The sequence below is a fragment of the Pleurodeles waltl genome, chromosome 4_2, assembly GCF_031143425.1.
Source record: "Pleurodeles waltl isolate 20211129_DDA chromosome 4_2, aPleWal1.hap1.20221129, whole genome shotgun sequence".
NCBI lineage: Eukaryota > Metazoa > Chordata > Amphibia > Caudata > Salamandridae > Pleurodeles > Pleurodeles waltl.
The window spans coordinates 324792111-324817697 of NC_090443.1; the positions used below are offsets into that span (position 1 = coordinate 324792111).

A 25587-nucleotide genomic window follows, 5' to 3' on the forward strand; every position below is an offset into this window, starting at 1 on the left:
AACAGCCCCCCCCACATGTATCTTTCACCCACCCCACTCCATACATTCATGTCTCATCCATCATGCTCACAGTGTACTCATCTGTTTGTCTGGAGGACCGTAGAGTAGCGTGTACTGGGGGAGGACCCCAGCCACCAGGTTGTCCAACTCCTCCGCGGCGAAGGCAGGGGCCCTTTCCCCAGACACTGTTGCCATTGTCGCTTCCAGACCCAGGTCACAGCAGCACTTGCAGTGTAGGTCCTCTCCTGTTGAAGGTCAAGTATCAACAGAGTGAACAGATAGAAAATGGTGGTTACGTCCGCAGCGGTGCGTACCGTCACCGCCGGCGTACATCGTCATTGGCTCCTGGAACCCATAGGGCCCAATGATAACCAATGCTGAATTGCGCCGCGGTCTTCGTCTCCCTACAGCAACGCTGCACAACGCCAGCGCAGTTACCTCATTTCCCCTTGTCCCTCCTTACAGGTCAGGCAGCCGCCATTTCAGGGGGCCACATGGTAGGCCAACTAACTGTGTCACAGCACTTTTGGGCAGGAATACGGACAGACAGCGCCACACACCGATTACATCACAATAGTTCAAAACACCCTTGTGCAAGCTATGTGGTGTATGACCCTCTGCTCACCCTTCTCCTCCATAGGGCACATCCGCTGGGGCAGATGATGAGATGGCGTCATCCTCCGGTATACAGACCCCTGGTGGACCTGTCGACAGTGGAAGACAGACACATCATTATCACCTACAGACTTGATCGTGCCACAATCCATGAACTCTGTGCCCAATTGGAGCCAGACCTGATGTCAGCTATCTGCCATCCCACAGGAATCCCCCCTCTAGTGCAGGTCCTGTCAGTACTCCATTTCCTGGCCAGTAGGTCCTTTCAAACAACAGTGGCCATGGCATCAGGGATGCCACAACCAATGTTCTCTAACGTGTTGTCCAGAGTGTTGTATGCCCTGCTGAAACACATGCGCAGCTACATCGTTTTCCCTCAGGTGGAGGATTTGCTCACAGTGAAAGGTGACTTCTATGCCCTGAGACATATCCCCAACATCATTGGTGCCATTGATGGTACACATGTGGCATTTGTCCCACCCCGCAGGAATGAACAGGTGTACAGAAACCGCAAAAGCTACCATTCCATGAATGTGCAGATGGTGTGTTTGGCAGACCAGTACATCTCCCATGTGAATGCCAAGTATGCTGGCTCAGTGCATGACGCTTACATTTTGAGGAATAGCAGCATCCCTTATGTGATGGGCCAACTCCAGAGGCACCATGTGTGGCTAATAGGTGAGCCCAAGGTCACCACACAATTTGAATAGGAGTCCCTAATGTTTGGAGGATGTCTAACTGTGGTCCCTCGATATTTGCAGGTGACTCTGGTTACCCAAACCTGTCATGGCTACTGACCCCAGTGAGAAATCGCAGGACAAGGGCAGAGGAACGCTACAATGAGGCACATGGGCGAACTAGGAGGATAATAGAGCGGACTTTCGGCCTCCTGAAGGCCAGGTTCTGGTGCCTCCATCTGACAGGTGGCACCCTATAATACTCACGAAGAAGGTGAGCCAGATAATCGTGGCATGCTGTATGTTGCACAACCTGGCTTTGCGACGTCAGGTGCCTTTTCTGCAGGAGGATGGTCCTGATGTTGGTCTTGTGGCAGCTGTAGAAGAAGATATAGACAACCGAAACAACATCATCATGCAATACTTCCAGTGAGACACAGGTAAGAGACTGGCTCTGCTCCTCTCATATCATACTACTTTTGGACATTGCATGATTCTGCCTTTTTACCTCTGTGTATGGACCCTGACAGTTCACTTTGACTTTCCATTTCACAGATCTGGGTACCACTTTCTGCCTTTTGCTATGTTTACTGCTGCCCAACAACTGTCGAACATTGGTATGTGAAAATGAACATTGACATTGCTATTTATCAGAGAGGTTGTATTAACACACTTGTGAAAGTACAGACTGACTCCAGATCGTTTTGTGATTCAAGGGTGTTTATTTAAGTGCTATTCAGTGGAGGGGTATGTGCAATGGGCTGGGGTGATGGTGGAGGAATGTCCATGGTGGAGTCCAGTCTCTTGTCCAAGGGGGCATAGGAGGTGGAGTAATGGCAGTTCAAGGTTGTCAGGGTGACATAGTGGGACAGAAGGGTGACAATCAGGAGAGTCTTATTTTCTGGCGGGGGTCTTGGCAATGTTCTCTGTCTTGTGCCTGGATCTCAGGGACCGTTTGCGGGGTGGTTATCCTTCTGCAGGGGGTGGGGTGCTGGTGGCCTGTTGTTCCTGTGGCGGGACTGCCTGTCCACTAGCGCTGGCGGACGTGGAGGGCTGTTCATTGTTCAGGCTAGTGCCAGGGGCCCGTTGGTGTGCCACTGTCTCCCTCATGGTGTTGGCCATGTCTGCCAGCACCCCTGCAATGGTGACCAGGGTGGTGTTAATGGACTTCAAGTCCTCCCAGATCCCCAGTTACTGTTCCTCCTGCAGCCACTGGGTCTCCTGAAACTTTGCCAGTACCGTGCCCATGGTCTCCTGGGAATGGTCGTATGCTCCCATGATGTTTGAGAGTGCCTCGTGGAGAGTGGGTTCCCAGGGCCCATCCTCCCCCTGTCACACAGCAGTCCTCCCAGTTTCCCTGTTGTCCTGTGCCTCTGTTTCCTGAACCGTGTGCCCACTGCCACTGACCCAAGGTCTCTGATTGTCTTGGGTTATTGGAGTTGCCTGGGGTCCCTGTAGTGGTGGACACACTACTGATTGACGTGTCCTGGGGACAGAGGAATGGGCCCGCTGGGTGGGTGCTGTGGTGGTGTTTCCTGAGGGGGGAGGTTCAGTGGTGGTTTGCGACTGTGGCAGGGGAACCGACTGTCCAGAGGTCCCTGATTGGCCGGGCTGGTCATCTTGATCCAGGCGTGCAGAGCTGCTGTTGTCACTGTGGGCCTCTTCTGTGGGGGTCTGGATATGGCTGGCACCTCCTGTCCGGTGACGTTGGGTAGGGGTCCTGTTGGGGTGTAAATGCATAGTTATTGTATCTGTGTGTGCCATCTTGTGCAGTGGGTGAGTTACCCTCTACTCCTGTGCTTACATTATTGCCTTGGCGCTTGTGTGATTGGTGATTTTGGGGACTGGGTGAGTCTCTCTACTGGACATGCTTTGGTGATGGGTGTCCATGCATTGGTGTTACATGCAGAGCTTGGTTTTGGGATGTGTGGGTTGTGATAGTGGGGTATCTGTGGGGTGTTGGTGTGAAGGGTGTGAGGGTAGGGGTAGGAGTTTGTGATGGCATGCAGGTAGGGGGGGATATAGTAGTAAAGATTTGCCTTACCAGAGTCCAGTCCTCCTGCTACTCCTGCAATGCCCTCAGGATGCATGATCGCCAAGACTTGCTCCTCCCATGTTGTTAGTTGAGGGGGAGGAGGTGGGGGTCCACCGCCAGTCCTCTGTACGGCTACCTGCTGTCTTGATACCACGGAACGCACCTTCCCACGTAGGTCGTTCCACCTCTTCCTGATGTCATCCCGTGTTCTTGGATGCTGTCCCACTGCGTTGACCCTGTCGACAATTCTCCGCCATAGCTCCATCTTCCTTGCAATGGACGTCTGCTGCACCTGTGATCCGAATAGCTGTGGCTCTACCCGGATGATTTTCTCCACCATGACCCTGAGCTCCTCCTCAGAAAACCTGGGGTGTCTTTGAGGTGCCATTATGTGGTGTGGGTGATGTGTGGGGTGATGTTTGTTGTGCTGTGAGATGCGTTGTGTTGGTGTGTGTTGATTGAGGTGCGTGGATGTTGTATGAGTGATGGTGTTGTGTGCCTGTGGATGCTGGTGTTGTGTTTGCTATTCTCTCTCTCTCTGCTTCTTCTAACAATGTTGTTGTAAGGGGTTGTGGGTAATGTGGGTGTGTGTTTTATAGTGGTGTGAGTGTGTGGGTGTGGTGTGTGTATGTGTATTAGGTGTGTGTATTTTTTGAATTGTCCAATGTGGTTGTGTTTTGTAAGTGTGTGTGTATTTTGAGAGCAGCGGTGTGTACCACTAATGGATTACTGCGGATGAATGACCACCGCGTTGATTCGTGGGTCGTGATAGTGTGGGTGTATTCTTGTTGGCGTGACAGTGTAGGTTTTGAAAACGGCACTTTATTACTGACTTTTGGTGTGGCGGACTTGTTTGGGTGTCTGTATTGTGGCGGATTACGAGAAGTGGGTCGTAATACCTGTAGCGGATTTCCGCCGCGGCCACAGTATCTTGACGGCCGTCAGCACGGCGGTTATCGGGATTTACCGCCAGGGTTGTAATGAGGGCCTGAGTTTTGTCAGTTACTCTCCGACTCTAAGACTTCTTTCTAGCAAGTGGTATATTGTGCTAAGTGTACAGACCTAAGCCAAAGTGGCTATTGTTCTAGTGCAAATCTATTCTATTTCCAGAACACATGCACAGTGCACTCGAAGTGATAAAAAAAAAAAGATCTGTGGAGTACTGTACAGTACAGAATACATATGAAACACTTCATGATTAACCTGTAGTTTGGCTAGTTTTGTCAAATGTACCACCCCGTTTTTACATTACAGTTTTAGTCTTACAAAGTTTGTGGTGCTGTACATGTTACGCGTGGTATGTGGCTGTTTACTCACACCGCTTCTTGAACATTATCTGCATTTGTTTATTGATAGGGATTGACGGAGAAAGGTTGTGCTGAGGTTAAAAGTAGGGTGAACGGTAGCAGGGCTCAGAGTGCAGGACTGGTCATTTGTAACTAACCATCATGGTGCAATGTGCAACTCCAAGTGCAGGCCTGGCGCTAACTGACTTGGCATGCTGTACACTGTACACCGCCAAGTGAAAGCTGGGATCTGCATGACGGACCAGTCTATTCAGTATAAATGAGCATATTCTTAACAGAAAAAAGTGTTGTACAACCAAGAGTATATAAAATGCTGTGGTGCACTGTGCAGCACACAGTGCATACATATCCTTCACAACAAAGAATTCATATAATGTGTGTTAGGGATTTTACTCATTAGACAAAATTAATACCTGTTGAATAACTCATCCGACATCACACAAAGGGCCAGATTTATAAGGCCCTAGCACCACCAGAGCTTCACTTTTAGTGACGCTCCAGTGGTACTAGTCACTGCACCTTATTTACAAGGAGGAGTTAAGTCACTTTTAGTGGCTTAACACCTCCTTGTAAATATGGGTCCCTCTAACGCAGGTTTCTGCGGCAGAAGAGCGTGCAGTTGGTGTTGGGGTGGGTGTTCCACCGCAACACACATTGCTTTTGACGCTGCACCAGATTTACGAGAAATCGTAAATCTGTGTTAGCGCCAAAAACTATCGCCAACCCAGGGATGGCATTAGCATGGTGCTGCGAGGATGAATACTTTTATTCCTCCTTGTTTTTGCTTTTCTTATGGGTGCTGCATTCTGCAGCACAGCACCCATAGAAAGAGCAAATGGCCATCAATGATTGTTTATGTGCAGGAAGGTGTCCGTTCTTGCACATAAACAATTCCACCCCTCAACACAGACACCCTTGCACTATAGTACAAGGATGCCTCTGTTGGCGGTGGCAGCAAATTTTAGCGCAGGGGGGAATACAGGGGTGTGCCAAATTTTTGTAAATACGGTGCATCCCTGCATTTCAAAAGTGTCACAGTGCAGCGCTGCACCACTTTTTCGTAAATCTGGCCCAAAGTGCTTTATGCCATGTGGTATTGTGCTCATACTTAGGGCCTCATTATGACCCTGGCGGTACAGAACCGCCAGGGTCAACGGGGGCGGGAGCACCGCCGACAGGCCGGCGGTGCTCCCTTGGGCATTCCGACCGCGGCGGTAACGCCGCGGTCGGACCGGGACAACTGGCGGTCTCCCGCCAGTTTCCCGCTGCCCAAATGAATCCTCCAAGGCGGCGCAGCATGCTGCGCCGCCTTGGGGATTCTGACACCCCCTACCGCCATCCTGTTCCTGGCGGTTCGCCCACCAGGAACAGGATGGCGGTAGGGGGTGTCGTGGGGCCCCTGGGGGCCCCTGCAGTGCCCATGCCAATGGCATGGGCACTGCAGGGGCCCCCGTAAGAGGGCCCCGCTAGTATTTCACTGTCTGCATAGCAGACAGTGAAATACGCGACGGGTGCAGTAGCACCCGTCGCACCTTCCCACTCCGCCGGCTCGATTACGAGCCGGCTTCATCGTGGGAAGGTTGTTTTCCCCTGGGCTGGCGGGCGGCCTTTTGGCGGCCACCCGCCAGCCCAGGGGAAAACTTGGAATACCCTCCGCGGTCTCTGGACCGCGGAGCGGTATTTTGGAGGGGGGAAGACTTAGAATGAGGGCCTTAGTGTGCAGCACATGGTAAAAACAAAATGTATCAATGTTGCTTAAAAAATACTATCTGAGGACGCATAACTTGCACTGTGTCACATTATGTAGCACTGATGTGCAACATCAACTGCCTATACAAAATCCGATGTACTTTACTCGCGGGTGCAGAAAGGTTGGTTCATATAACAAGCATTGACGGCGCTAATAGTTCTTGCCCTCTGGGACATATTGACTTTGCCAATGGTTTTCAGCAATGATGTGCAGAAGTCTGGCTAAAACAAGCCTTCTCTTCGTGCCATAAACAAAAAGAAAGAAGGTGCCATGACTCTGTAGTCCAAACCATTTTGTAGTTGCGCGCACGTCCAAACTGACGTGGGTGGTACTTTTTAATTACCAATCCGAACTGAATCGCAAATGAAGAAAAGTAGCATTTTTGGAGGTTTTTTGTTGCAAAAGTGGGTGAGCAAAGCAACACAAGGGTTCGGGTGGAGGGAGAAATACCAGGGAAAGGGAGCCGTAGCAACGCAGAGTGCAGAGGCAGAAGCAACAAGGGGGGGTGCTTGTTGGGGGTCTAAGCAATATGGAGAGCAGAAGTGGAAGCAACACTGAAGGCAGGGGAAGAAATAAATGACACGGGCGACGGAGAGAGCAACTTGGAGTACAGAGGGGAGGGAGCAGCACATGGGAGAGAAAGGAACATCAAAGAAGTAAACAATGGCGACTGCAACACGGAGTAGGTGGGGTAGAAGTACACAGACGAGAGAGAGCAACAGAGAGTCCGGCAGGGGTGAAGAGAAGTACACAAGGGAGACAGCTGCAAACACATGTACCCTCATGGAGTGCTCATCCCCAAAAAAGGAGTCCCTGAGAAGTAAGCAGTGGAAGTGCACAGGAGGTAAAGCAGCGGGAGAGCCACGTGTGATGGGAAAAGGTGGGGAAGTGTGAGGCCTAGAAGGGGGTGAAGCTTTGAGCGGGGGTGTGACTTTGAATCCCTGGCATTGCTTGAGCTGGCACACTAACCTCTACTCCTCAGCAAAGATGAAGCCATCTGGAGCCGTCTCCCATGTCCTTGGGAGGCTTTAGAATCCTCAATGGATGCCAGAAGAGCACCTAATTAGTGCGAGGGTTCCCAGCTTACCTTACTGTCCTCAGTGTGAGTGCGACAATTAATCGCTTGGCCGTGTGATCAGTGGCAAACAGTGTGTCACACGGCGGTAGGTGTACACCCTACCGGTCTGTACAGATGAGCTGCCTTGAGGCATTGCTTACTGGTGCCCAGTAAGATATGGGCAGTAGATTTACTGACAAGAAAAAGGTGCAGACAGTTCCACATTGTTGCAAAAAGTTCAAAAAACACTGTTGATGGATAAAACACTAGAGGGACCAAATCAAATCATTTCGGCTGAGCCCCGGAGGGATGGAGACAACAGAGTTAGAAGAATCTCTGGCCCTGTGGTTAAAGATTCGAGATGATAAAGAAAGTAGAAATATAGAAATATGTGGCCTTCTGGAGAAAAGCCCCTACAGTGCCACCACTCGAATGGCACCTCAAAGTTCACCATAGAACCTGGCAGAGTGGTAAAATGCCCACGTATCTGATTACTGGACTTTTTTTTACCACTACGATGTATTTACTTTTCCAATAATTGCTGTGAAGTCACAAAGTAACTGCTATGTTTCTCATGAAATAATGCCTGAGAGAGAACACACTTGTAAAGAGGCGGTAATGACCAGCGGTAACCATGTTTCTGCAAGTTACCCGCATCTTCAGCAGGAAAGCTTTAGATGTGATTGAAATGGGTCCTGGAAACTATATTACAAAGGCAGGCTATTACTCTGTATTTAAGTGTTTGATTTAAACACCATCGGTATGAGTAAGACTGTACTAAGGGGGTCATTCTAACCCTGGCGGTCCAAGACCGCCAGGGCTAAAATGACGGGGGCACCGCCAACAGGCTGGCGGTGCCCCGCTGGGCATTCTGACCGCGGCGGTTTGACCGCGGTCAGAAGTGGAAAACCGGCGGTCTACCGCCGGTTTTCTGCTGCCCATTTGAATCCTCCATGGCGGCGCAGCTCGCTGCGCCGCCATGGGGATTCTGACAGCCCATACCGCCATCCTGTTCCTGGCGGTTCGCCCGCCAGGAACAGGATGGCGGTATGGGTTGTCGTGGGGCCCCTGGGGGCCCCAGCAGTGCCCATGCCAATGGCATGGGCACTGCAGGGGCCCCCGTAAGAGGGCCCCACAAAGAATTTCACTGTCTGCATTGCAGACAGTGAAATTCGCGACGGGTGCCACTGCACCCGTCGCACCTTCCCACTCCGCCGGCTCCATTCGGAGCCGGCGTCCTCGTGGGAAGGTAGTTTTGCACTGGGCTGGCGGGTGGCCTTTTGGCGTTCGCCCGCCAGCCCAGTGCAAAACCCAGAATACCCTCAGCGGTCCCCTAAGTGTTGAAGTGCCTGCCTACCATACTCCACGCTCATTCCAACTAACTGAACGAGAAATTCATAATGTTGTGACAGTATAGAAGGAGCTCACATTGATTCTTTGTTGCTGTGTTTTTTTGTTAAATTGTGATACTGCTGTAGAGGTCCTACGTTTTATGTGAGAGGCTTGACAAATACATGTAGCTTAAAAAATAACTGCCAGAATCATAGGTCGGTGTATTTTCAAATAGAAGGACCGGGCATTGCCTGATAATACACATATACTCGTTTAATTTAACCAAAAATATCCAACAAGCACTAGTGTGTGGTCACTCGCTAAGGGACTGGATGCCTTTTTTTCTGAAAGGCTGGAGTCTAACTTTGGAATTAGCCAATGGGATCTTCAGTTTCGCCAAGTGCCACGCATCTAGGGTTAAACTAACGCATATGAGACTATTTTTTACATTACCGCAAGGTCTGAAGTTAGTCACGCATTTAAGATGAGCTCAGCTGACAGCAAGAAATCGTGTTCATGGCGTTAACTTCTCCGAGGCCAATGCAAAGTGCTTTTTCTGCCTCCTCTTTCAGGTTCTGGATAGTATGACCATGCTTCCATAGTGGATCTCGTGCGCTGCTGCTGACCTCGGGTTGTGTGTTGTTAGCATCACTGTTAGAGCCTGCCACAAAATAGGACCTCGTCTCAGAGCCGGTACCGCACCACACACACTGTACCAGCTGAGGAGAGCCATCTCTGATCTGTCTGAGAGACACTGGACGTCACAGTCTGGCTCCCAACAGTGAGTTTCGAGTCAGATCGAGGTGTCACTGCCCTTTCATATTTGGGTGTTTGCCCTTCAGGACACATGCAGTCAGTGCTTAATTTGTGCTTGTTGTTTCCGGTGCTGAGCACTGGCACTTATTTTTGAGGGCCGGGGCTTATTCTTCTGCCTAAAGCATTTGCTGCGAGAAAGACACATATGGGAAAGACGGAGGAAGGGAAAAATGAAAAAGCGTAACAAAGGGAGAAAGCAGAAAGCTGCAAGAGTGGGCTGAAGGGGCAGAGAGTGCCTGTAAATGGATTAAAGAGGCCCGAGGCGGCTTAAATATTACGCTGCCTCAGTATTCCACATGTATATATGCCATATTAACAAAAAATATTCTTTTTATGCAGTTCATTAACCCTTATGTCCTGATTTTGAGAGGGCAGCAAATTGTGCGGTCTCACTCAGAACTCTGTTCTAATATTAAAACATACCTGGACTCTGCTTTTAATAATCTCAAGGAGAGCTCTTATCCTGTTTCAAGTGGTCACAAGTTCACCTTTTCCACAAGTATTTTCTAGGTTTGAGTCTAGGGGTTTTATTGTTTATGCAGTTCTAAATTTGTAAAATAATGACTGCTGGTGCCCAAAGCTCTATCAGAAGCCCGCAACAAGTGTGACTATATGTCAACGACCAAAATTCTAGGCCGCATAGTCCTGACTCCACTTCAAGCATCTTTAATCCACTAGCAGACACTCCTTATCCCATCAACTCACTCTTACAGGTTCCTGCATTTTCCCTTTGTGACTGTTTTCTATCTTTCTCTTCCTCTGTCATTTAGTTCCATTTGTTTTTCCCTCTCTTGGTGTCAGGAAATGTCTGATGTGAAAAATATGAGTGCTGTTCCTCAAACATTAGTGGCGGCACTGTGTTTATGACAATGTATTATTACCAAAATGCCATTTTAAGTTGCATGTGCTCACTTTCAGTGCTTGTTAGAAATTGGGGGGTCATTACAACCTCGGCGGTCTGCATGGCAGACCGCCGAGGTTGCGGGCGCCAGAATACCGCCATTGCTGGCGGTATGGCTGGCTCCCTATTTTGACATTTCCGCTGGGCCAGCGGACGGTAACAGAGTTACTGTCCGCTGGCCCAGCGGAAATGTCACATCAACATTGCTGCCGGCTCGTAATTGAGCCAGCGGCAATGCTGATGTGCAGCGGGTGCAGTAGCACTCGTCGCATATTTCACTGCCCGAAATTCGGGCAATGACATGCGCGACGGGGCTCTGCCTGGGGGCCCCTGCACTGCCCATGCCAAGGGCATGGGCAGTGCAGGGGCCCCAAGGGGCCCCCTGAGTCCCCTTACCGCCAGCCTCTTCCTGGCGGTGCAAACCGCCAGAAACAGGCTGGCGGTAGGGGAGTCATAATCCCCAGGGAGACGCTACTTGCAGCGCTGCCCTGGCGGATTAGCAGTGCCGGGGCTAAAATGGCGGTATACCGCCGGCCCCGGCGGTGCGACCGCGGCTCTACCGCTGCGGTCCAAATAGGCAAGGAGGCACCGTCAGCCTGTTGGCGGTGCTCCCGTCGTTTTGGCCCTGGCGGTCATAATACCGCCAGGGTCATAATAACCCCCTAGGTCTCTAGTTGACAGAAGTTTGCACTCTGTCCAAGTAGGGACCACAATCCTAGTCAGGGCAAGTAAGATACACACCAAATGTTTAGGTAGCCTGGCACAGAGCAGTCAGGCTAAACCAAAGAGGCAATGTGTAAAGTATTCGTGCACACATACAGTAACACAGTGGAAACAACACAAAAGGACTCCACACCAGTTTAGAAAAATAGCCACTAGTTATCTGACTAAAATAAGACCAAAATGACAAAACTCCAACATACACAAGTCAAGTTGTGATTTTTTAAAGATTAAGGGCCTGATTACAACTTTGGCAGAAGGTGTTAAACCATCCCTAATGTGACTGATATACCACCCGCCGTATTATGAGTCCATTATATCCTATGGAACTCGTCATACAGTAGCTGGAATATCCGTCACATTTGGGACGGATTAACACCCTCCGCCAAAGTTGTAATCAGGCCCTAAATCAAAATGCAGTGCTTAGAAGTCAATAGCTCCCACCAGGGCTATCTGGGAGTGCTGGATTGGGGCAAATCCAAAAGGTCAGTCTGACTGCAATGGAGTGTGGGCTAGGTACAGGAATTACACAGACCCACTGACAGTACCTTGGTTGCTTCATTGATCAGGGAAGATGCGTTGATCCAAAGGAGGGGATGCGTCATTATTGCAGGTGATGTGTTGTTTCCTGATTGGGTAGCATTGTTGATGTGTTGATGTCCAGAAGCCATGAGTATCGGTTCTGATGCGTCGGTGCTGCGTCAGCCAAGTGGGGACTGTGTTGTAAGTCAGGGTCATTGGGGCTTTGGTGCAGGCAATGGCGAGGCATTGTTTCTACAGCGGGATGTGCCGGTTACGATCGACGTGCCCTGTCTTTGATGTCCCTGAGATTTCAGAAACACGAGGCAAGCTCAGTCATGCCCTTGGAGAAACTTTAGATTGCAGGATGTAGAGAGTTAAGTCCAGTCCTCTCAATCTCAGGCAAGAAGTAGCAGGGCAACACAGCAAAGCAAACCACAAAGTGGCAGTCCCTCGTGGCAGCAAAGCAGTCCTTCTTCTTGGCAGAATGTCCTCAGTCCATAATTGTTCTGAGTGTAAGGGGATCATTAGTCCTTTGTGTGAGGGCCCAGGAAGACTATCAGTACGCAGACAAATGGAGATGTATCCCCCTGTCACACCCAGCCCTTCCTGTGTTGTGGCTGTCTAGAGAGTATGCATAAGTGTAGCTGCCACCTAAACCCAGACGTGTATTCAGAGGCAGGCTAAAGGCAGAGAATGGTTAAAGTAAGAAAATGCCAACTTTTTAAAAGTGGCATTTTCAGACCTGCAACTTAATAAACAACTTTACCTAAAGATATGTTTTTAAATTGTGAGTCCAGAGACACCAACCTACACATTTTTATCTTTTTCCAATTGGAAATTACACTTAAAAGCTGTTTCAAGGTAACCCCAATGTTAGCCTATGGGAAAGACAGTGCTTGCAATAGAGAAAAACAAATTTAAGAGTTTTTCACTATCTGGACATGTAAAACGTAAACTTTTTAAATACACTGCACCTGGCCCTTGGGGCTATCTGCGTCTACCTTAGGGGTGACTTACATGTGATAAAAAGAAAGGTTTGGGCCTAGCAAGTGGGTACACTTGCCAGGTTCAAATGGCAGTTTAAAACTGCACACACAGGCCCTGCAGTGGCAGGCCTGAAACATGTTTGAAAGGTTTCTGTAGTGGGCGACAGAGTCAGTGTTGCATGCTCACTGGTAGCATTTGAGTTACAGGCCCTGGGCACACCTAGTACACTTTACTAGGGACTTACCAGTAAATTCAATATGCCAATCATGGAGAGACACAATGTATCAAAGTTTAGACACAGATCACATGCACTCTAGCACTGGTCAGCAGTGCAAAAGTGCACAAAGTCCCAAAGTCAGCAAAATGAAGTTCAGCACACAGTCAAAACAGGGGGGTCAGAAAACAAAAACATCATGTCAAAAGATACCATGTCTAACAATGCTCATAACAAAGTTCATCCATTCATTCAGAAATATGTTCTTATAAACAAAACATGAGCTCTATTTTTACAAAAAGGTATTCAGATTGAAGCTTTTTCTACACATTCTCTTGCAGATGGGATAGTCTCAATTGTTGCACTCGGGTATTCAGTAACTTAATGATTTTTTTAAATCCTGTAAGTTTTACTGAGCAGGTGCCTCTGGCCTGCACACCCATGCTGTAAATTGTTCTAGCACCACTGTCTGCATTAGGATTACCATCCGTAATTTACACGAGTTGTCTGTAAATGAGCCCTAATGTCATCTGTCCATGATTGAGGTTTTAATGGATGACATTTGTCTGTAGTTTTATCCTTTCAACCAAATGACAAAGATTAATTCCCACAGTTGAGATTCCACAGCTAAAGTAGAAGGTAGGGGGTCTCCTATGCTCTGATCCCAAAGGAGGGATAGACAGCTAAACGAGAAACACACTTTCTTGCCAGGGTGCCTGCTGCCTGAATTAAATGCAAATGTGTGTAATTAGTTAATCTGCAAATATAAAGGCTGCCTGGAAGCTGGTATAGGCGTTAATTGATGGAGTCATTTGAAGTTTCCTGACAACAAAATATTTTCTTTTTGCAAGATATTATAAGGGTGTTCCAAGCTGAGCTATGAAGTGTGTGCTTTGAATGGACAGTTGTAAAAATGTTCGACCGCTGCATTGAATAGCTATGTAAAGTTTGAAAAAGCCAGTGATATTAGCATCTGGGGTCCTGCCTTTCCTTACCTTCACTACGTACCTTTATTTAGATATTGTGTCAGATTAACCTGTGATCCCTATATATTTCACACATTGTACATCTGACAGACAAAAACTCTGTCCTCTGGTTTTAAATAGAGGTGGGCGAGCCAACAAGTTAACCGGGAAAGCTGGGCCAGAACCAAGCCAAGGGTCTGGCTCGGATTTTATAGAGGCCAGGCAGGAGCCGATTCTTGAAAATATCTGCTATGTAAATCATACAAGAAACATCATACAAAATATGATAATGTCACTTCAAAATTCAAAAATGTATATTTCTTTATCATGTGGAAGTTTCAACATTAATAATACACGTTATAGCACTGCACTGAGAAGGACTTATTAAAAGTGATGGTAGTCTGAACTCACATATTTGAAAGTGCTTCTATACATGATAATGAAAGAGTTTTGGTGAAATAAAATATTTTCCTAAGATCAGATAATTGAAGCAGGGAAGCCACGATTTATCCAAGTTTCCTAGATTCACTTTGTGCAAATTAGCCAACAAATCTTTATATATTTGTGTTTCCTTGTGTTTCGGCTCAGTTTTTACCTTGAGGTGTAGTTTTTAAATAAAACGCAAATGCGAGAACCGAGTGCTTAACATAAGAACCAATTGCATTACACCAGGTTATAGGCATGGGGAGAATAAGTGATTTGCCCGGAATCACAGGATGTTCAGCCAATGCGAACACTCAAACCTGGTTCTCCAGGTTCAAATCCTAGATTCTCTGCATGACCAAATTGTGGGATCTAAATCAAATCAATTTACTTCATGTGACATTTGACAGCACTTTCTAGTAATTCAGTTCTAGTTGGATTCGGTTAAAACAACCTCATGTATATGTTTTAACAGCCTGTAATTTTCCAACATCCTCAACAGTAATGCTGGCCATGATGTAAGGGTAGGGCCACTAAATTCATGCTGCAGGAGAGCACCACATAATGCAACAGAGCTGACTAAATTATGCAGGCAGAAAAGCCACATAATGCTGTGTAATGCAGCACATTAGTTAATAGTATTACTTCATTATTTCTCAAGAATTGCACCTGATTAGCACCAGTTTAACAACCAAAAAGAGAAAAAAGTAAATCAAAACATGATTAGTTAACCTTTGCGAAGGGTCTTCCACTGTGTGCGAACACAGGTTGCCATATTTTTAGTAATTTTTGATTCATTTGCGCTAGAAACAACATTGGTTTTGGTAAAATCTTCGGACTATGCAGTAGATGATGGATTATGTGCCACATGTGGCAAATCTATAATTATGCAAAATAAATTGCAGCCGCAGAATGCATAATTCTGGTGGCCCTGTGTAAAGGACACCAGAAAATTGACTCACTGTGTTCACTCATGGTGTTGCCAGGAGGGAGTGTTAATATAGTTTTTAAGTTCATGTTTAAAAACTTCCATTTCAAATACATGTAAATGCAATGTTGCGATCTAATGTACTAAATTGAAACAGTACCATATGTTAAAGAAATACTCCTTACATTTTAAAATCTTTATCATATTCTTACATTTTGCTTGTTGTGTAATTTACATCCCAAATATTTTGAAGATTCTGCATGTTCTTTGGCACTTGGGGATGAGCCAGATCACTGCATCAGCCTTGCCTCTACTGAAGAGCTATTTTAGGACATGGACATAGTGGACAATTGCCCAGGGAGCAATCTTCCAAGGGGTCCGGCCCCTGCTTACCATCCAACACACTATTGCACCAGTAGAGGTTGCCAGGGTGGGTAGGTGATGCTTGTTTAACCAAAGTGCCTCTTCTGTTTCTGGCCTCTCTGCTGTGACTGCGCTTCAGGAATGCAATACTTTTTTAAACTCATGGCGGGCCCATCTTTTCTGATTTTAAGTATTGTTCTTCTATTCCTTATTTGTCCGGTTATTAGCAACACCCCTTTGAATCAGTTGTAGTGGATCTCCCAGCTGATCTCAATTTCATTCTGCTCTTAAATATTTTTGTCTGGTAGTCCGGTTTTCTAAAGTCCCGGACGCACACTCTAGTGCTGTGAGACTAGAGACCAGTTGTGAGTACCTGACATCCTGACATTAGGTGTGAGACTGTGGCCCACACTATCTTCTTTGTCTATTTTTTAAAAAAGTTTAACATCCAGTGGAGGGTGGGGGCAGATGTTTTTGCTCAACTTGTCTAAATTAGCTGCAGAAGGTGAAAAAGTCACTTACCTTAATGTTTCCCAAATTGTTTCCTATGGGTTTTAAAGTGATTAGAAGCATAATCAACATTTTTCCATTGCTTTATACCCAAGAAAGATTGGATACATTTATGTATTGAACAAGGACATAATGTGCCACCTAAATGTAGCATACTTCGAGACAATCATATGCAGAGCATAAAGAACAAATAGTGCTATCTAGAATACAGTAAATAAATCCACTGATAATGAAGTGGGGTATAGCCTCTTCTCGGGTGTGTCCGTAAAACTCACCTTTTGCCCTGAATTTTGACAGTCCTGTCCAGAATTTGCCTCCATGCCCGGTGGTCGGTCACCCTAGTCTGCATAAGGTCAAACCAGCAATATCAGAGCAACCATCTGCTTTATTAAGCCTGTGCCTGCCGTTTTGAATGTTTGGGGTGCAGTTCCTCTCTAGTCCTGTAGGAGGCAGTACAGGATAAGCAGAGGACACAGCTTAGCTTGTTCTGTGAAAATGTCATGTAATGTTATCATTTCTTGTATGCAGGTCCACTGGAAATATGTAATTGGCAGGGGCGGCTCCTCCGTTAGGGCAGAGAAGCGTTGCCCCCCACCAGCAGCAGAAGCTGTAAAACCTTTGACAAACAAAATGATAATAAACCCTGTTTATTATTGTTACATTTGTTAAAGGAGTGGAGCCACGGGGGTGACAAGCAGTGAGGGGAGTGCCCTGTGTACTCCCCTCAGTGCGCATGTATGTTTGGCCAGCCGCCTCGGGCCAGCCAAACACACATGCACAGTAGGCTCTCTCCAGCCCGTCACTGTGTTGCCAGGCTGGAGAGAGCATGCACAGGCTCCCAGTCTGCCTGGGAGCTGCCTGGTTGGGCACTTCCAGCCAACCCTGATGCTGCTTTGAGCAGCTTCAGGATTGGCCACAGGGCAGGCTGGGAGCTTGTGTCTGCAGCCTGCGATGGAGGAGAGGAGCGGAGAACATTTTGTTCTCTGTGTGTAGGTCCAGCACAACTAGGCGGGTTGCCTCTGGTCTGGAAGTAAACGGAGGTGGGGTGCCCCTTATAGTCACACTCACTCCAAAGGGATTACTTGTACTCATACAAAATGTTCAGGTAGGCCTGCATCTACCCCTAGCATGCCTTATGCACTATGCTTTAGATATAGGGATCCTTGACCCTATGAATGTCCCAGACCTTCCAGCTTTCATTGTGGGCAGAAACATGTTGGTCCCTCGTTTTTAGACTCAGTGAGTCATTAATCTCAACCAAGTCCTCAATACAGTTTTTTAGTCTTACACACAAGCACCTATATTAAACTATCTCAAATCGAAACAGGTGATTTGTGAGATAAGTTTATTTATCTATCATGTCCCTATCTGGATCAATGTAAAATATCCAGTCAGATTTAATCTCAGCACTCCCTCAATAGTTCCTTTAACAACGAGGTTGAGTCCACCCAGGTAGTATCATCTTACCTGGGTGGGGCTAGGTGGTCAAATGATAAAGCATGACACCATAAGGTGTGTGAGACCACCTAGTCTGTAAAAGGAACTCCCTCTTCTACACACAGCCACACAGGATACCTTTCTCAGTCTGGAAAAAAAGTGCTCAATTTGTGCCTTGGATTGGACCAAAAGTGGTCCAGTCCCTTCCAGCTTGACCCCACATCTGTAGTGTTTTGTTGACTTCTCCCCTACACACCTGAATGTTCCATGATGAGCACAGCTCCTGTGCTTCTCCCCAATGCTCTGTGTTGCTCTCTCTCTTGTGTTCTTCTTTTTCCCTCTCCCCCGACGACCTGCCATTAGTTGTATTTGATGTCCACCTCCCACATACTCCCCAGTGCTTTTCCACCTCATTGTCATTTGTGGCACCCCTGCAAATCTGCCAGTTATTTTTGTTTTTTTGGGGGGTGGCCGAGCAGCTGCTGTTCACTATTGGGCTGCTCCAAGGAGCATTGTGTGCTTTTACACTCAAACTATTTCATTGTTTTATTTCCCGATCTATGTGGCATGTGCCATCAAGTGCGGGTACATTTTAAAAAAAAGAAATCAATGAAAATGGCGAATTTGTGATGACACTTGGATGCACATGTGTCATCATGCATGTACGCACTAGTGTCATGGTTTGACCACAAGCAGGGACTGCATCATCGCAGTTTTTACATTTTTTTAAAATGTATTTTCCCCAATAATGCACAGCATTGGCAAAAGGATAATTTTGCTTTTTCCCCATGTTCAACTGCATCTGCAAAAAAGCACTGGCAAAGCCGATAGGTCAACTTAGAAAAACCTTTTGTATATGCCAATACATTTTTTATTTTGTTTGCAGCCACATTTTAAAAATATACCATTTTCTGTTCTTATTATAAGTGGTCTTGAAAAGAGCAAGGTTGGTTATTTCTGAAGTCGTCCATCTTTTTTTTTGTTCCAGCTCCAGAGGCTACCTCAGTGAGGCCATTTTTAGGTCACAGCCTACCAGACAGCGCAGGGTTTGCTAAAGACATCTTGGGCACTTTCAGAAAGTTGACCTAGGAATGCATTCTGCTTGTTGATTACCATTAGCTTTGTGGTTAGTAACTCACACTTTCTGGCTTTCCATTTGCAGGCCTTATTTGCTTTAGGCACTCCAGGTTCAGTTTGTCCCTCCTGTTGCCTAAACTGTGTTTCTGTAACCTTCCACAAACTTGCTTTTTGTTAACAGGCCTTTAATCTTGTTCTTAATTCGTCACATTTGCTGTGCATTCATGTCAGGTGCTGTCTTCCAAGGGCTATTGTTTACTTTTCTTTCTAAGTGAGAGGATTTATGTGACAACCTTGCTGGATACTGGGGGTAGAAAAAGGTTTTTTTTCTAGCACACAACACAATAACATATAAATTAACTGTGTAAATATTTCAGAATATATGAGAATTATGAACACACAAATGAAGCACATTTTTTCTTCTGAAGTGTGAGGAAAACAAATGCTTTGATATGACCAAAATGAATCAGTGAACTAGGTGATGCAATTTCCTCACATTTGCATCTGTCCACTGTATAGTTTTATTAGTAAAACTGTGGCCTGTATTTATACTTTTTTAGCGCTGCATTTGCGCCGCTTTTTGACGCAAAAGCGGCGCAAACTTACGAAATCCAATTGTATTTTGTAAGTTGGCGCCGCTTTTGCGTCAAAAAGCGGCGCAAATGCGGCGCTAAAAAAGTATAAATACGGGCCTGTATGTTTGTGCAAATGTAATGGTCATTTCAATTGAAAATGTGTTGCTTTAATGGCAGTGTGGTACCACACAAAGAATATGCCACTCTACTCTGCATCACTCCACGCCACTGCACTCTACTCTGCACCACTCCACTTTACACCGCTCCACGCCACTTGACTCTACACCACTCCACTCCACACCACTTCAGGCTACACCTCTCTACTCTACCCTGTACCAATCTACTCTCTACAAATGCACTCTTGGCCACTCTACTCTACACTGCTGCACTCTTTATCACTGAATTCTACACCACTCCAGTTTAAGCCAAACCAATCTACTCTGCACAACTCCACTGTAAGGCACTGTACTCTACGCTACTCTGCAAAACTGCACTCTGCACCCCTGCACTCTATGCCAGTACACTCTACACCAATGCACTTTACTCTGTAGCACTCAACTCTATCCCCTTGCTTTCTACGCCAAATCCACTGTACGCCACTCTAATCTACTCTGCACCACTGCACTCTACACAGCTTTACTGTATGCCTTTACACCACTGTATGCAACTGCCCTCTACCCTATGCCGCTTCACTCTAATCTGAAACAATCTGCTCAATGCCACTGCACTCTACACCACTCTGCACCACTTCCTTCTATGCCACTCTACTCTTAACCACTGCACTCTATACAACTGCACTTTGCTCTGCATTTGTGTTCTCTACGCCGCTGCTCTCTATGCCCCTCTACTCCACTCAGCGGCACTGCAGTCTGACACTCTACTCTGCAACACAGCACTCTCTACCACCGAACTCTATGCCACTCTGCTCTTCACTAGTCCACTCTACGCCACTGCACTGTATACCACTGCACTCTATAACACTGTACTCTAATCTGCACCATTCTATGCTAATCTACTCTGCACCACTCTAAGCCACTGCACTCTATGCCACTCAACTCCACTCTGCACCACTGCCCTCCGCATCACTCAACTGTACGCCACTTCACTCTGCACCACTCAATGCCACTGCACTCTACGCCACTCTACTCTACTCTGTGCCACTCTACTCTGCACCACTCTACTCTGAGCCGGTCATCTCTGTGCCACTCCACTCTGCTGTGTACCACTCTAATTTATGCCACTGCTTTCTACGACACTGCATTTCACACAGCTGAATTCAATGCCACTTGCACAATGCCACTGCACTCAACACCACATACTCTGCAACACTCCATGTCAATGCACTCTGCACCAGTCCACTCTACTCTATGCCAGTCCAGTGTATGCCATTATATGCAAATCCACACTATGGCACTCCAATACCTGACACGTTCTGCCACTGCACTCTACAACACTGTACTTTGCTTTCCTCCATGTCACTAACGGTTAGCCACGCCTAACTGCAGCCATGTTGATGAATAGCATGGCTAAAACACATTGGCAAAGCCAAAGTCCCTTGCATAGGTGAAACTTATTAGCTTTGCCAATGCTTGTTTAAGCTTTCCACCATCGTTCCTCGTCAGCTGGGAAGGGGCTTTAGCGTAAACCACTCTTGAAAATATGTCTGTTGAAAAACCCGTACAGATGTCAAAATACTTTTCCATAGTCTTATTAACTCTACGATTGCAGTGGTCTGCATTTTGCCCTATGTTGGGCCTGGGTTAATTCTAGTGTGTTTTCTTTTCGCAGGTAACCTGGACAGGCATCACTACGAAACCTTCGAGAAGTTTGGGAATAACACCTTTCTGCTTCATCTGGATAACGGACGGGGGTGAGTGGGGAGCCAAGGGGAGGAGAGAAAGGGAGGATGGAGGAGAAGGTGAGGAAAAGGGATCGAAAGGAAGGGGGTACACGAATAGAACGAAGAAGTTCAAAAAGAATGTAGAAAAGTAAGAGGACAAGGGTAAACAGAAGAGGGAACATAGGGTTAGAGGAAGAGAGGTAATCAGAGAAACTGTATACTGGCGGGGTGAGGTCATTGCTGAAACAGCTGAAGCTGAGCATATTTAGAAAAGGGAGGAGAGACTATTGGGGAGGAAGAAAGTGAAGAAAAGGGAACTAAGGGAAGGGAGAAATAAAGAAAGGCTGAATTAGAGAGAAGGTGTGTGAGGGATGAAGACGAAAGAGAAGGGAGGGCAAGCAAAGGGAAGTGGAAAAGGTTGAGATTATGACTTAGGGAGAAGCAGGACACATGAAGGGAGAAGAGAGGCAGAGTAGTGGAGAAAAGTGAAAAATGGAAAACAATTGAAGGAGGTAGAAGGGGTTGAATGAAGGAAAAAGGGGGAATATAAAGAAGGGTGTAAAGGGAAGGAGAGAGGGGCTCAGAAAGAATAGATGAAGAAAGGGGAACACATGGAGGGAGTGGAGGAGAGAAATGGGAGGCAATAGGTGGGCAAAGGGAGAGGCTGGAGGAGTGAGAGAAGAAAGGAGATCAGCGAAGAAGGAGTAACACAAGAATGCGGTGGAACAAAGTAGGAAAAAAGGAATCATGTGAAAAGGGTGAAGGAAGAGGGATTGGGAGGGGAATAGGGAAAATGGAAGAACGATGTAGCATGGAGAATGGATGTGAAAAGGAATAGGGGAGAGGTATAAAAGGGGGGAAACGGAAGTAATAGTGGAAGTGACGTACCTTAGACAAGAAACAAAGGGAAGACAGAGCCAGAGTGGAGAGCGGAAACGCAATTTGAGGAACCAACGGGAACAGATGGAGCGAACTCAGAGAGATGGGGAGAAAATATAGCATGAGAAAGATGAGGGATTGTGGGAAAATTGAGGAACGAACAGAGAAGCAGTTTAGAGAAGGAAAGTTAGGAGAAAAGGAGAATGCAAAAGGAACTGACAGAGGGTCATGGGTGGAGCTTACTGAGAAGGGTGAAGTGGGGCCTTAAGTAAATTGATTGATTGATTGATTGATTGAAAGACCTCAGAGAGAAAGGTAGAAAAAAGATGGGACACATGGAGATCAGAGGGTTTGTAGAAGGTGATAAGAGTAGAAGAGTCGTGAGACGGGAAGGATGGGGAATAAACGTGGTAAGATTGTGGAGAACACATGGCGAGGGGTAGAGATAAATCGTAGGGAGTGAGAAAGAGAGCTATTGAGGTAAAAAAAAATAATATATGAAAACAAGAAAGCGGAAATGAGGAAAAGAATGCTACAGACTTAAAAACAGAAGAGACATAGGAATGGATTAAGGCGAGAGAGACGTGAGAAGAAATTGTGGAGAAAATGAGAAGGTCATGGGATGAAAAGAGTTAGGAGATTTGGAGAAAAAAAGTTGGTTGATAAATAGATGAAGAACAGAAAGGAGGTGCAATGTAAGATAATGAAGTAGAAATAATAATAAAAATAACATGCTTTTAATATAGTGCTTCACACCAACAGATGTTACAGCTGCTTAGAGGATGACACTCAATTAGGAAGGGTGTCGAAAGAAAATGAGAACAAGAAAGGAAGTTGTGCTGTAAAATAATGACTGTCTCTCCCGTGTGCAGATTTGGGCGCTATTCCCACGATGAGATGTCCATCCTGGCCCCTGTGCAGCAGTGCTGCAGGTAAATGCCGCAAACGAGCCAACCCGAGGCTGTCACCTACGCACAAGTGTGCTTCTGTCCCTAAGATCTCGTGTTTCTTACACCAAGCTCGCTTTCCCTCTGCTTTTCTTTCTCCTTACTACAAGAAGACAACCTCTGACGTTCTGTGGCGGACCTGGGTTTGCAACATCAACCTTTTTCAGAGTAACAAGCACTGAAACCTGGAAAAATAATATTTCTTACAATATATATAAGACCAAAACCTCACAGAAACTACCGTGTCAGACTTAAGATAATGATTCTGTTAATGTGTACAAAAATAAAAAGTTTACATGTTGTCTGATCTAAACTCCAATTTCACTTTGGGAGACAGAGGAGGGCGCCCATTTCTAAAAGCTGACCGTCTGTCAGCCTCTCATCCATGGTGTTCTACGGGTTAAGGTGATCAATTTGCTTTCCTCGCCCACTGGGATGCAAATTCCTCTATCAAAAAAAGAGTGTGAAAACATCTTCTCTGCCCCCTTAAAGATTTTCTTCAGAGAGCTGACGCATGCTTGCCCACTTACATGTTGTTGCAGGCTCAATGTGATCAGTAGTATGATTTTCTTTATGTCACTTTGGTACAATAACCAGTTTGTGGCCTGGCTCTTTAGAAAATTAAAAGCCTGCCAGCCTTTCATCTATTTTGTTCCTTACTTAGATCAATCATACTAGAGAGGACAGGCTATCTGGTTGTAAAATATCTATTGTCAGCTTACCAAGAACTTACAGAACACCCATTGGTCACTCTTGGTTGTCACTCTCATTTGCTTGCTTCTAATTAGATACCTTTCATTATTCCAGTTTCTCTATCTCATATTCATCCCTCCCCTGGAGCATAGCCTATTTACGACTTCTCCGACTGGCTGACTTCTATCCTTCCCCTGCTTACTTTTAGAGATTTATTTTTCTTTTTGGTTAAACACTCTTTGAGAGTGCATGTGTTTTCCAGCTCTCTCCTCTTCCCCAGGTTCTCTTTCCAAATGTCCACCGCTACCCACGCTCCATATTTCTCTTTCTTTTATCTCTTCTCAGCCCTTCACATTCCGTGTTGTTCTTGCCCTTGTTTGCTTTTCACCTGCTCCATGTGTTCCTGTCACTTTTCGGTGCTTCTCACTCTCATGTGTGCGTCTATACGCTCCATGTTTTTTAACCGCAACCCTGTGCTCTGTGTTCTTCTCATCGTATGTGATTCTCCCCACACACCCGGTTTTGTTGTCTCATGCAATGTTTTTGTCTTCCTTATACTTACGACTCCCCCATTCACTCCCGCTATTTTTTTTATTTATTACATTCCTGCAAAAAAATATTTTTTTATTTCTTGATCCAATTGTTGTCTACTATTATGGATCAGTGAATAAAAAATGAAAGCAAATGGTGCCTTGGTCAATCGTCTGGTGCATGCCTGTATTCTGATGTATGCATGCCCCAGTGGCATTGACAAACCAATAGTTCCCTAAGTTAAGAATTGTTGGCTTTGCCAATGCTTATTTAAATGAGTTGTGTCCCCCATTTCGTCGGCAGAGAAAGGAATACTCTTTGTACAGTTACTTATATACCACTTTCATACTTTTGGTGATGCCTAAAGTGCTTAAAGTATGTGTCAAATGTGGGTCCTGTGTGTATAAAGGAGTGTAAACATTTCTTTAGCTCTCAATCAAATTCTCCATCTTACTGTATTCTTTTTTTTTTTTACTCTCCTTCCTGAAAGAATAAAGAAGTCGACGTATCTACGCCTGCAACTTCTGGCTTCCGAACCCTACCGCCTCAGTGATGTCATGCGCGAATCCCTGGCCTTTGACCAGCTCACCCCTGTGCTGGCCGAGCCACACTTGGTTGCACTGGACCGCCGCCTGCGCACTGTGCTGCGCATCCTGCGCGACTGTGTGCATAAGGAGGGGTATGATGCGGTAGTGGAGAGTGACACCCAACGGCACAGTGTCCAGACTGAGTAGCTGCCTGCTGAAAATCAAGTCATGATGTGGGAATCGTTTTTATTCTGGATCTTAAACTTTTAGCTTAAAATTCTGAGCTTTGTTACAACTGTGTCCCTCTGTGAGCTTGGTCACAGCGACATCTTTACGGTTACAATGCTGCAAGGATGTCAGTGCTGCATCATTACTGCATCAAAGTCAGGGCTGAATCATTGTCATAACAAGGAGCAAGCTTCATGCTCATTGCATCAATGTCAATGCTGGATTAGTCGCTGCACTGAAGTCAGCACTGCATAGTCATTCCTTCGATGCTGTTGTCGAATCGCCATTACATCATTATCAGTGTTGGGCAAGAATTGTGCCAAGGACTAGGCTGCTTTGTCGTCACATTAGTATCAATCCCGGATTCATCGCTACACTGACATAACATCTAATCATTCAAAGATTTGTCGACATTGTATCAAGGTCAACGCAGAGTTGACCAAAGTGTTACAAACATCGACAACTTGTAACCTGCGTGGCGCAATGAAAATTAATAAATCTACTTAGGGAAAAGTTTAAAAATGATTGTGTTTCTCTTTACTCTTTCACAAGCCTCTAGACTTGGGGAATAGGAAACAAGTTTCCATTGTAACCTTGAGTACAGCGCATTTATGCAAAAAATAACTTAACGTTTACAACAGATCTTTGACCACAGTCTTATTTGATGCTAGAATAATAGGCATGATTTAGACTTTTGGTAAAGTGAAAAATAATTCCTTTCAGCAGCTTCC

General features: G+C 46.2%; 1 protein-coding gene across 1 annotated transcript in view; it reads left to right on the forward strand.

Moving 5' to 3' along the window:
• LOC138292605 (extracellular serine/threonine protein kinase FAM20C-like) overlaps positions 1 to 25360 on the forward strand; it is a 51225-nt gene extending 25865 nt beyond the window's left edge. Inside the window, exons 8-10 of the mRNA XM_069231307.1 lie at positions 21000 to 21081; positions 22803 to 22862; positions 24592 to 25360. Of these exons, the coding sequence (XP_069087408.1) occupies positions 21000 to 21081; positions 22803 to 22862; positions 24592 to 24835 (386 nt within the window). The 3' untranslated portion in view covers positions 24836 to 25360. The remainder of the gene's footprint in view (positions 1 to 20999; positions 21082 to 22802; positions 22863 to 24591) is intronic.
• The last annotated feature ends 227 nt before the right edge of the window (positions 25361 to 25587 follow it).